This window comes from Sminthopsis crassicaudata, chromosome 1 (genome assembly GCF_048593235.1).
Source record: "Sminthopsis crassicaudata isolate SCR6 chromosome 1, ASM4859323v1, whole genome shotgun sequence".
NCBI lineage: Eukaryota > Metazoa > Chordata > Mammalia > Dasyuromorphia > Dasyuridae > Sminthopsis > Sminthopsis crassicaudata.
In genome coordinates, this window is record NC_133617.1 from 648,084,128 (window position 1) to 648,096,551 (window position 12,424).

At 32.3% G+C, this 12,424-nt stretch overlaps 1 protein-coding gene across 10 annotated transcripts in view; it reads right to left on the reverse strand.

Annotated features, from left to right (window-relative positions):
* BNC2 (basonuclin zinc finger protein 2) overlaps positions 1-12,424 on the reverse strand; it is a 530,176-nt gene that overhangs the window by 121,591 nt on the left and 396,161 nt on the right. For all 10 annotated transcript variants that reach the window (XM_074282946.1, XM_074282950.1, XM_074282948.1 and 7 more), the window contains one exon: positions 6,930-7,165. In XM_074282946.1, coding sequence (XP_074139047.1) covers positions 6,930-7,165 — 236 coding nt within the window. The remainder of the gene's footprint in view (positions 1-6,929; positions 7,166-12,424) is intronic.

Below are 12,424 nucleotides of genomic sequence, written 5' to 3' on the forward strand. Positions count from 1 at the left end.
TTTATATATCTATTAAAACCCATTATTATCCTTAATATTCCCATTTAACATATGTAAAATGGGAATAATAAAAAACTACCTCATATCAAGGTAAAAACTAAAAATTAAGATATAAATGATCTTTATGTATATAAAGTATGTTGGAAAATTCAATGAAAATTGTTGGTTTCTGTAGTTGCTGTTGTTGTTTGTCCTTTGTTCTGGAAGAGGACCTGGATATCAGGGACATGACTCCATGACATGCAAGTGAATTGGATTTAAGTCAAGGTCACCTGCCTCCCTTTCCTCTCCAAAGCCATCTGGGTCCAGTAGCCAGATATAGACCAAGGCGACTGGAGTTGCTACTATAATTATAGTGAGAAGAAGAGATATAATATCATTGAAGTGTGAAGGAAAAGTATGACAACTTTGTGATTTTGCTAGCACTGGCTCTGCAGATAGTGCAGATATAGGAGTAGGAGTGTAAATAGATCAGTATGCAGGGTTAAAGATTCCTCAATTAAAATGGGCATGCTTAAACAGAGGTAGCTTTTCTGAGAGCACAATATGTGTGATGCATTGGGCTTAGCAACCTCAAGTGGTCAGATTACATTCTAGAATACTGGCAGATAGCAGCTAATATGCAGTAGACTTTGTATTCACTTTTGATTCCAGCCCCAAAACTAGCTTATTATTTAATGTATACTTAGAAATTGGCCCAATTTTTACCAAGTTGGTAAAGATGATCAAGTTGACTCTGACCAAATTTGAAAAACCTTTTGGAAGCTCCAAAGTTCTTTGGATAATCACCTGTGCTTAAGAAAAAGAGAGTAAGTTGCCTATTCAAGTGGGCACCAGCCATTCTGCCTTCTAAATTTCAAATCAACAAAGAGAAAGACCCAAAGCCCAAATGACTGTCAAAAATCTTCCTATTGGGTCTGAGTAGTCCATGAGGAAAGAGTGATTCTTCTGTTCTTTGCAGTTTCAGAGAACTCTTTGTCTTTCTTATGCCTATTTACTTCCAACTCTATATTAGGCAAAATATTTGGCCTACTATATTTGAGAATAAGGATATTGGGTAATTCATCTTTGCTTCACATTTTGTGCAATTATTTGAACTAAAATTCATTTTTAAAAATTCTAATTAACTCAAGTACTCAAGATACATGGTTCTTGATAATCATTTTTCTAATAGGCCACCTATTTAAGAAGGCTGATAATAATTAATTCATATTGATATAGTTTTCTAATTTTTGTCAGGGTCTATATGGCTATTTTAAAATAGATATACATACTTTACAAATATAGAAAATTTCCACATTGGGCCAGTGACTTCATTACTATTCATATTAAGAATTATGCTTTTCTATAGTTTTTGAGGAAAAAACCACAAACTATCAAAAAAAAGATTTGAAAAGATAAATCAAAATCGCTAATAATCAGAGAAATAAGTATCCTAGAACTCTGAAGCATCACTTTATAATGATCCAATTATCTACAATTATTATAAAATTAAATGCTGGTAAGTCAATGAAAAAAGAGATATGCTAATTTTTTGCTGGAGTAATTATGAATAGGACTAAATATTTTATAGAACAAGTTGGAATTATGTATTAAAAGTGAGAAAAATATCTATGCCATTTGATCCAATGATCATACTACTATACTTATACCTGAAGGAGATTATTGTAAGGAAGCAAGACATATTTGAAAAAAAAATTCATAGTAATGACAAAGTTTTGAAACAACCTATATGTATAATAGGAGAAAGACTAAATAAATTTCTATTTGTGAATTTGATTTTCTTGACAGAAAGCACTCAAAGAAACGTGAAAAGAATTATAAAAATTGATACAGAGGATAGAAAATAAGTATATAAATAAATATATAATGGATTAACAATCAGTTGCTTAGGAGAGTTAAAGAATTTCTTATAGTCACAAAGAGATTAAGAGGCACAGTAAGCATCTGAATTCAAGTCCTATGGAGGTCTTTTCTCTGCATCATGTTGAATAAAACATACATCTCTGTTCTTAAAAAAACAAAAACAAAAAAAGACTAAAAAGAAAAAGAATTGCATGTACAATCATTCAAATCACTCCTCTTGTTTTGCTTAACTGTTTAATATTTGGGGTTTATATTTTCTGTTTTGTCAAAACAGTATTATTTTAAAATTCCTATTAGAAATATGGTTAAAACTAAATTTTGTAATACTATTCATAAAGCATTTCACATTACTTGGCAAGTGGAAATTGTTGAGATTATTTCCCCCCTCATCCTGCTATGTAGAAACAGAATAGTTTTAATAATATTGTGGTGGCATAGTTTAGCTAAGGACAACAAGGTCTTATGCTTTGATCACATCTCTTAACTCATATACTTTAGCTTCAGTATCAAAATACAAAACACATTAAAGTACTAAATTGTCCAACTATTAAATCAATAACTGAATTTTAAAATTCTTATGGTATAGACCAGAACAGCATGGTACAGTTTTACAACTAGTAAGCTATCTTATGAATAGCTTATCAATAACCTATGTAATTTCACAATGCATGAGTCATCAAAACAGTGAAGAATGGTTGGTTAAAATTGTCAAATAGGTTTCTTTCCTCTGTGCCTCTTCTTTCATTGTTCCTGAAACATTTCCTTTATAACTATCAAATACAATAAAACCTAATGCCGTATTAAAAAAAAAAAAAAAAAAACCCAAACAAAACAAACAAACACAAAATCTGTGAATACAAAAATCAGGATTTCATTCCTACCACTTCGCTATACTCACATAAACCTCACTGAAAATAAAGAAGTAATTTTGAGTACATAAGCATTTCAGGTTTGGGTCCACAGAGAGTCAAATTAATACCCTGGCTTGACCAGTTCAACTTACAGTACATCTTCATTTGCCCAGTAACACAATCTATAGCCAACTGCTTACCAAGTCAATATGTGGTAAGAGTAACAGCCACCCTAACTCGCCTTGATAATTATTCTCCTTTAACTGACATAATATTCAATATACTGTTGTTGAGAGCAATAATGCTAAAAATGATGCCTTGAGGGCTACAAGATGATTGAGTTTTAGCCAGATAAAATGACTTGTACACTAATGGTGTATTATAGGGCTTTCCTCTCTTCAGATGAACATTTTATAGTCTGTTCTTTCTAAAATGCTCTACACATGTGTGTTAATTATATAACAAGTCATTCTTGTATATCCTAGTTCATGCTAACACAAAAGTTTAAAAAAATATTTATCAATTTTGCTACTGTTAAATTAGCTAAAATTACTAAAAACAGAATGTTATTTTTTCTATTATTCTTTTGTTTAAAATATTTTTCCTTTCCCAAATAAGATCCAAGTGTATTTATATCTTTTTACCTTTTTTATTGAAACAATTATATTATAAGAAACATGGAAAATAAATGGCAAATAACAAAAGGTATCATTTAAATAAAATCTATGTTACATCTATTATATATTATATATATATACATCTATTATTTAGATATATAATTTTGCTGTATATTTATGTGTGTGTCTATATAATATTTATTATATAGACACACACACATAAATATACAGCAAAACTATATATCATACAAACTGTGGACAGTCTCTAAAGCAAATTGATATTATTACAATAGAAAAGTACTGGTGATATGGGGATGTATCCTCATAAGAACTCTGAATTAAGATGGCAAAGCTAGATCACATCTTTAACAAAAAATACAAATAAAACTAAGAGTGTAAATACAAAAAAGAAAGCAATCTTGCAAAAACAACACAGCAAGTAAAATATGAGAAATATTTTTGATTTTTAAATAAACTATACAAAAATTTTAACAGCTTTATCCAAAACATGTTCATAAAAAGCTTAGGTATTGTCAGATTGGCTAAAATGACAGGAACAAATAATGATGAATGTTGGAGGGGATGTGGGAAAACTGGGACACTGATACATTGTTGGTGGAGTTGGGAAAGAATCCAGCCATTCTGGAGAGCAATTTGGAACTATGCCCAAAAAGTTGTCAAACTGCATACCCTTTGACCCAGCATTGCTGTTATTGGGATTATATTCCAAAGAAATACTAAAGAGTGGAAAGGGACCTGTATGTGCCAAAATGTTTGTGGCAGCTCTTTTTGTTGTAGCTAGAAACTGGAAGTTGAATGGAAGTCCATCAATTGGAGAATGGTTGGGTAAATTGTGGTATATGAAGTTATGGAATATTATTGCTCTGTAAGAAATGACCAGCAGGAGGAATACAGAGAGGCTTGGAGAGACTTAAATCAACTGTTGCTGAGTGAAATGAGCAGAACCAGAAGATTCAACAACAATACTGTATGAGGATGTATTCTGATGGAAGTGGAAATCTTCAACATAAAGAAGATCCAACTCACTTCCAGTTGATCAATGATGGACAGAAATAACTATACCCAGAGAAGGAACACTGGGAAGCGAATGTAAATTGTTAGCACTACTGTCTATCTACCCAGGTTACTTATACCTTCGGAAGCTAATAATTAATGTGCAACAAGAAAATGGTATTTACACACATATATTGTATCTAGGTTATATTGTAACACATGTAAAATGTATGGGATTACCTGACATCGGGGGGAGGGAGGGGAGGGAGGGAGGGGATAATTTGGAAAAATGAATAAAAAAAAATTTTAAAAAAAGCTTAGGTATTTTATTTAAGTATTAAACCAATTTTAAAAGGTCACTAAAATTGAGGTCATCAAAATGAGAAATTTTCTAGCAGATAAAAGTTCCCTAAGATAGGAAATATAGCGGAACAGGTAGAAACAAGGCCAAATCTAGAAAAATTGGAAGCAAATTTTATTTTTTTAATTACTTCATGTACTTTTTGGGTAACTATTGCCCTTCCAAGGTCATCCAAAGATTACATTCCTACTATTCCCATTGAAAATTGCAAATTTTATCTATTAGATTCTGAGAGTCAAGTTTTATAACTTTTTAAAGTACATTTTATTTATTATGAGAAAAAATACATATTAATGTACCAATAGATTAGTCACCTGTAATCCCACTAATAATAAAAATGCTATGTTTGTATTCCATAGTTTAGGTTTAGAAGACACTTTCCATACAATTATGTATTGTACACAAATATCTCAATTTTTCAGATTACAAAACTGGTGCAAATGAGAGACAAATATGTCTAATATGTCTGATTTGCTTATATTTATACAATTAGGTTATTAAGTATCTTAAACTCAGGTTTCCTGACTGACAATGCTATTCTGTTACATTATTTTCTCATGTAAATATTTTTACTCCAGGCTTTTAAAAAGCAATATAGTTGATTCTTGCCAACAAGATAGATATTATGATAGGAATAAGATAAGAAAAGAAGGTAAGCTCTATATCTTGATGATCAGAAGAGATAGTTTAGAAAAAGTTGAAATCTGTCTTTTTACAGAATGTGAGAGAGTAAGCTATACCTTCCACTTATTTTACACAGAAACAGGCCCTAGATGTAAGGATTAGTAGTTAAACAATGATTATTCAGTACTTACAAAGCCAGGCTGAAATGAAAGAGAAACCTAAATACCAGACAGTTAGGAATGTTCTTTCCAATTTTTGTGATGCTTTTCTCTGCAAATATCAGAAAAGGTTGTCTCAACTACCTTCACAAATCTCTCATTGCCTTCTGAAAGTTCCCTCCTTCTTCAAATGGCTGTGACAATTTTCTGCTATTTCAGGGTCTGAATAAGTTGTTCTTAAGGTGACTTAGCAATACTCTCACCTACCACAAATGCAGGGCAAACAGAATGAATTACCATAATCATTTTAAAGACAACCTACAGTACAATGCAAAATGGTTGTAACAGGCAGTGCCTTGTGGGGAATCATAGTGGACTGAAATGTTTTGCAACAGCCCTTAACAGTTCAAAAATATGCTCCACTGTAAATTAGAAAGACATCATTTTGGGAAGAGTATCATGTTAAAGAATAGGTATTTTGTATCCTGGCACACAGCTGACTCTGCAGGTGGGATGCTGATGGTTGCTTGGCAGAAAGCCTATAAATTGGGAAAAGAGCAAGTTCAAACCAGTTGTACTTTTCTTCTTGGTTTAAGAACAGCAAAACCATTTAAAAGTATTCAAGCATATTGGGAGGGAGTGGAGCCAATGAAAATATGTTTTCCGGTGGTTGGCCAAGAAAGAAAGAGAGAGAGAGCTAACAAACTCAGATAGAATGGTACCAGAGACCCCTGCCATTCAGGGAAACTTATATGAAGCATACTTTTAGTTTAAGAGAGGAGATGATACAGAGGATTTCCTTCTGGGAAAGCATGTAAGGGGTAGAAGGGTAACAGTGGGGAAGAAGATTAACTCTTAATTCACCATATGGTAGTTTCAGATTTCAATTTATTATTTTTACCAACTAGATTGCTAAATTCTGTGCTCTTTCTTTTAATTCTCCTAATAGAATGAAAATTCTTACACATCTTTTAATTTTCAACCATGAAGCAAAGCTCCACTTTTCTTACCTTAGTTACATCTCTGTTCAAAATTGAAACTTACATAATTAGTAGACCCTCCCAACACAAAATCTGTCCTGTAGGGACAAAATGCTGAAGCTGTACTGTAATTGAGCAGATTTGGAAATAAAAAGCCAGAATGACCAGGTGGTGCTAAAAGAGGGAAAAATAAAAATCTAAGGTACTAAAATATATACAATCAAAAAAAAAATTGGAGTTGGCTGCCTGATAGTAACGTCTGCCTCTCTCTCTTTAGGTTGCACATTGCACTTTCTTCCTTTTGATGATCTCCAAGCATTCTTGATACTCATTTTAATCAGAGTTCAACTTTATATAAATATTAGTGTTGGAGGTATACAATATGATTTGCTATTCCTCTAGGTAAGAATCCTATTGCCATCCAAACATGGCCATCAATACTCTATATTATTTCCTACCTGAAGGATGTATCCCCGGACGTAGTCCCGTAGTGTCCAGCCTAAGCCATGGAGAATATGCAATACCTCCTCCTGCTTGAGCACACTGAAGAGTCGGTCCAACAATATCTTCAGCCTCACTGGTACTGCCTGAGTTCCATAGAGCATCAGGCTGCTGATATCAAACACTACGTTGGACTGAACAATCTCCACTTGCGTTGGGTGGTATAAGTGTTGTGTGCTGAGCTTGTCCAAGGCTGGAGCAGGTGCAGCAATGAAGAAAAAAGGGAGAGGATATAAAGATGGAAGGAGAGAGAAGAGACAGAAAATGGAAAATAAGTTATTTAAAAGTAACAGCGTCTGTGTCTTCTGAAGGATTACAAAGAAAAAAAATTTGCATGCATCATGAATAATGCTCTCCACACACACACACACACACACACACACACACACACACACACACACACACTACCACTACCCCACCACCACCACAACAAATTTTAGATTACAGTAAATGCATTATGATTCAGAGTGGAAGAAAAGAGCCATTGAAGGAAGATATTTTAATAGGAATAGTATGAATCTGACCAATTATTTAGCTGCTAACTGAACTAACCAGGGCAACAAAAGTTATGATGACGGTATAAAAATCTTCAGCTCAGGCTTTGACATAAATCTTAATCAATATAACTTTTTTAGAATGGATTTCATTCTTTGTTATATATCTGGTTTAAAAAGAAAGGAAAGTTGATGCTATTGTAGCCCAATTTCTAAGGTATTAAGAAAATCATAATTTTTTGTGGATGAACAGCAATTCAATCAACTACTAATGTGTCTCAGTTTGATTAGTTCAATTGCATTATCAGGAAACTATATGTGCACAGTCTTAGAAAAAACTGCCAATGAATAGTGATATGACCAAAAGTAGAATATGAGGAAAAAGTAAATACAATTCAGAATTTAGTAACTTGGTCATCAATAACTTCTGAAACATCTTTGGATTAAATTATGTTGTTATATGTTCTGTAGATTTCATTTAACAAGGTTCTCTTTTTCCATTACTAGTTGTATGACAATGAACAATGCACTTAATAGTTCTCAGCGTGTGTATGTGTAATTTGTGTGTATAAACACAAAATCTGTTCATATAGAAAATATGAAAACTACTCTTTAACTATTACTTTGCCATCTAGACTAAAGATCATGGCCCAGAACAGTGGTGTCAAACTCAAATTGAAACCTATGGATGCTTACAGATTTAGAAAAACACAAATTAACAATATCTAAGTCATATTGTGTTTTTTTTTAATTTAGTTAAACATTTCACAATTATGTTTTAATGTCTGATGTCTCTGATACCTTTTATTTTCTTAATGCCCATCAAAAATCTCATTATCCAGATTGCTGAGTAGTTTATGTGGTCCATTATATTAAGTCAGGCGAGCTCTAATCATGATTCACTTTGCTTTCCAATAATCTCCTAATAAGTCAACTTATACCCTGTTGCCCCAACCCCAACACTCTTCCAGTTTAGGTACCAAAATCAAAGCAGGAAAAAAGTGTGCCCATTTGCTCCTTTATGGCTCCACTCATTATGCTTCTAATTTTTTAAAGAAAAATATTCTGGCTTAGTCATATTAGACACCCCAATGAATTATATCTACCTATTAGAATATAATCTCTTTGAGGGCAGAGATTATGTTTGCCTTTGTATCTGTGTCTCCAGGGCTTGACAACTGTTTTTTGTTTTTTTTTTTAAATACAGTACTGTATGTATTATCTACCTTATGGACTTGGGAAAAAATTATATTGTAAACCTTAAAATGCTATATGAATGATATTATTGTTATTAATAGTGAGGTATATACTGTTCCTGTCTTAAGTATACAATTATCAAGGTATATTTACACATATGCTATGAGGTATATAAGTGTATAAATCTTATGTGTCTATTAATCAGGGATGTATGTATGTTAAATGTCTCAATGCATTTTCCCTTAGAAACACCAATATGGAATTAGTTAACAATAGTCTCAAAATAAAACTGTATGTTTGTTTTAAGTTTAAAACACAAATCTATTTGGACAAGAACTATTTAAATTATCACTTCACAGAGATTTATTCAACTGAAAAAAAAGAAAAAAAAAAAACCACAATGTGTATGACTTAAAGGTTACAAGTATTCCAAAATATCAGGCTATTAGTATGAAATCCTTGTTCTATAATTCTTCGAGTACATTTATCAAAAATGTGTTTTAATAGTTCAAAGACAAATAGTTTGGTACTAGAATTCTTAGCTTTGTTTATTTGTCATGGACTCCTTAGGGAGTCATTGTTTAACACATCTTTTCAGAATGTTTTTAAATACTTAAAATATTAAGAAAGGAAACCATTGAAATAGTTATATACATACTTGTACACACACACATATATACATAGATTTGTCAGAACCCTGTTTAAGAACCTCTGGTTTAAATCAGTTTAGGTCCTCTTCTGCCAAAATACAAGGCAACTCCTTTCCCTGAGAAGATGGCCTCTGTGAGATGATGTGACTGACCAAAAACCCAAAATTCACTTCATCCAACCTGATGAAGCCCACCCTCATTGAATATATATACTGTTTTTTGGGTAAGAGACAAATCATACTAGACCCTAAACTCACATCGTCTCTACTTAAAAAAAAAAAAAAAAAAAAAAAAAAAAAAAAAAAAAAAAAAAAAAAAAAAAAAAACCAAGTATATAATTGGCTAAATAGGCATTTGTGGTTTAACCCTAGAGTCTAATCAGCACATAGAATACTGTTTCAACGGAAAGAATTTCTTCATTTCCAGCCAACTAATTTTCAGAACACTGACTGCTTAAATTTCAAGCTGTCAATACTGACAGTAAATAACTTTAATAAATCTAGCAAATAAACACAAAAATTATTAATGCAAAAGATGAAAGAAGTGTCAAATGTTAAAACTGACTCGAAACAAAAGTCAAGAGATATAATCCTAGTTTTACTGCTAATGTGTCAGAGCAGATCATACAGTCATAACTTATATTATGCCTCACTTTAACTAAAATGATGATGAGATTAGATACTTCAAAGAAAAACAGTTAGCATTAATGACAATAAATGAAAAGCACTTTATATTAATGTTTTTAAAACACTATTCAATCACAATATAATTCCAATATTATGATTATGCATGTATCTTACTAATCATTTTAAAAATAAGCTTCTGTGCTTTCAAAATAGTCATTTCACAGCACATGATAAGTTATTTTTTATAGTACACTCCAAAATTCACAGTTGCTCATGATAGTTTCTGTGTACACTGTACACTAAATGATGTGGCCATCCCAATTCTTAAAATCTATGACATTAAGAACTGCATTATTCATTATTCCTGCTATTTTGAATTACTTCTCAGCATACAGTTAAATTTCTACTGGATAATTCAGGAATTAAAAAAAAACACATATTTTTAGTATTTCAAATATTATTGCAGGGCTTCTCCTCCTCCCATTTTGGTTTCTTCTTGACTTATGGTCACTGGAGAGTTCATGTACTCTTGATAAATTGCTTTCTTACATCCACAGCGTAAAGGCCCTTATCATTTACCCACTGGCTTCATTCAACACATTTACTCTAAGGAATACTTTGTCAAAGAGTTCTGGTTTCCCCATACTTCATTTCTTGCAACTGATTTGTCTGATCTTTCCTATTCTAGTGGTTAAGTCAACTTTGAATAAATAGCTTTAAAAATTAATTTAATGTTTAGGAAAGATAAGGGATTGGAAAGCCTAGGGATTGAAATCTTCTCTCACTCCACAGGGCATTTAGCCTGCACAAATGTGAAGGGTGGTATTATTTCTGCTCCTTTTCCAGTGTAGCTTAACTATTTGGCCCTATGATGAGTGGCTGATCTGCTCACAGAACCCAGTGAATAGACCAGATTGAAATCTAAATGATTTAAATACAGCTCACTCTTCTCCTCTCCCCTTCCCTGCTTACCTCCTCCTTCAAATTTTATTCATGAAATCCCCAATACTGTCATGAATATATAAAGAATTCAGGGGGTAGAGAGGATATGTGACACAAAAACAGATTTTACAAGTGTGTGTGTCAATTTGTAGCCATGAGATCCAGCTTTGGGTGTGATATAGATAAATGTAAATATTAGATGGGAACCTTAGCAGAAGCAAGAGATAGAATCCTTTTCCCCAAATCCTTTATCAATTCCATTCAACATGGGAAATTCTGATAGAAAATTTTAGACTACAGAAATAAATAGGAAAAAAAAAGGTAATTAAATATGTCCCTGGACTTGATAGAGTAACAGAAAAACAGAAAAAGTAACAATTTAATATACATTATTTGGTTAATCTTTACCAGTTCCCAACGAAGTAGAAAAGTAGGATAGGATAATTATTCCCTCTGTAGAGAGGGAGGTCTAGACAACTAAGGTAATTTAATGTTATTTCTAGGAAAAGCAATAGCTGTGATAAGTTTGGAATCTGATGACAAAGGTAGCAGCAACCAGGGTGAATAGGGTCTAGAATAGGCCTTAAAAATATACTGCCCTGCTTGTTACTACTAATTACAAATTCCAGGAAATGTATAATGACAGATTTAAAATATCTTTTGAATAATCTAGGTCTGTTTATATATAGCCACGGAACTATATTAAGTTATAAGATTGAACATATATTATGTAGTCTTCTTGAGTGGCCAATTCAAGAAAGAGGTAGCCAATAATATCTTTGTGGTATGGTTTTAGTACCATAATGCCTAGAAGCAAACACCTGGTCTTTAAAGTCTCCTTTCCATTCCAATTTTATGATTCTATAAAGCAGCTTGATTCTGTCTGCAGGGGCTTTTAGCCTAAGATTGAGCATCAATGGGTTAGACATAGGATTTGGAAACATGAGGAGAATGGAGAAAAGTGTAGAAAAAGAAGAGAACTATAGAAACACATAAATATGTGTAGGGGGTATGTATGTGTTTAAATTTGTATCTACAGATATAGATTGTGTATATATCCATCTATAAAGAGAAATACATGACACACAAAAGGTACTGCATTTTGTAACTGGCATTTAACTTTAGACTACTCTATATCCGGGCTTCTTAAACTTTATCTATTTGTAATTCCTTTTCACTTAAGAAATTTTTACAAAATCCCCAGGTACACGTATATAAAGTAGGTATTCAAATCAAACATTTATTGATAATATTGATAATACATTGATAATAAATCATAATTTCAGTTCACAGCCCCAAATGGGGTTGTTATCCACAGTTTAAGAAGCTTTGCACTATATCTACTGCTTATATTTTGATTTTAAAAGATTTCTCTTTGTAAAAGAGGCAGTATGGCATAATGGAGAGAAGACTGGGTTTGGGTCAAGAATACTTGTGTTCACTTCTAAATATAATATCCCATAAAAAAGTGGTGTCTAACATAAATAGAAAGGGACATCAACTTAGAAAACCACAAACTAAAATCATCTATGCTATATTATAG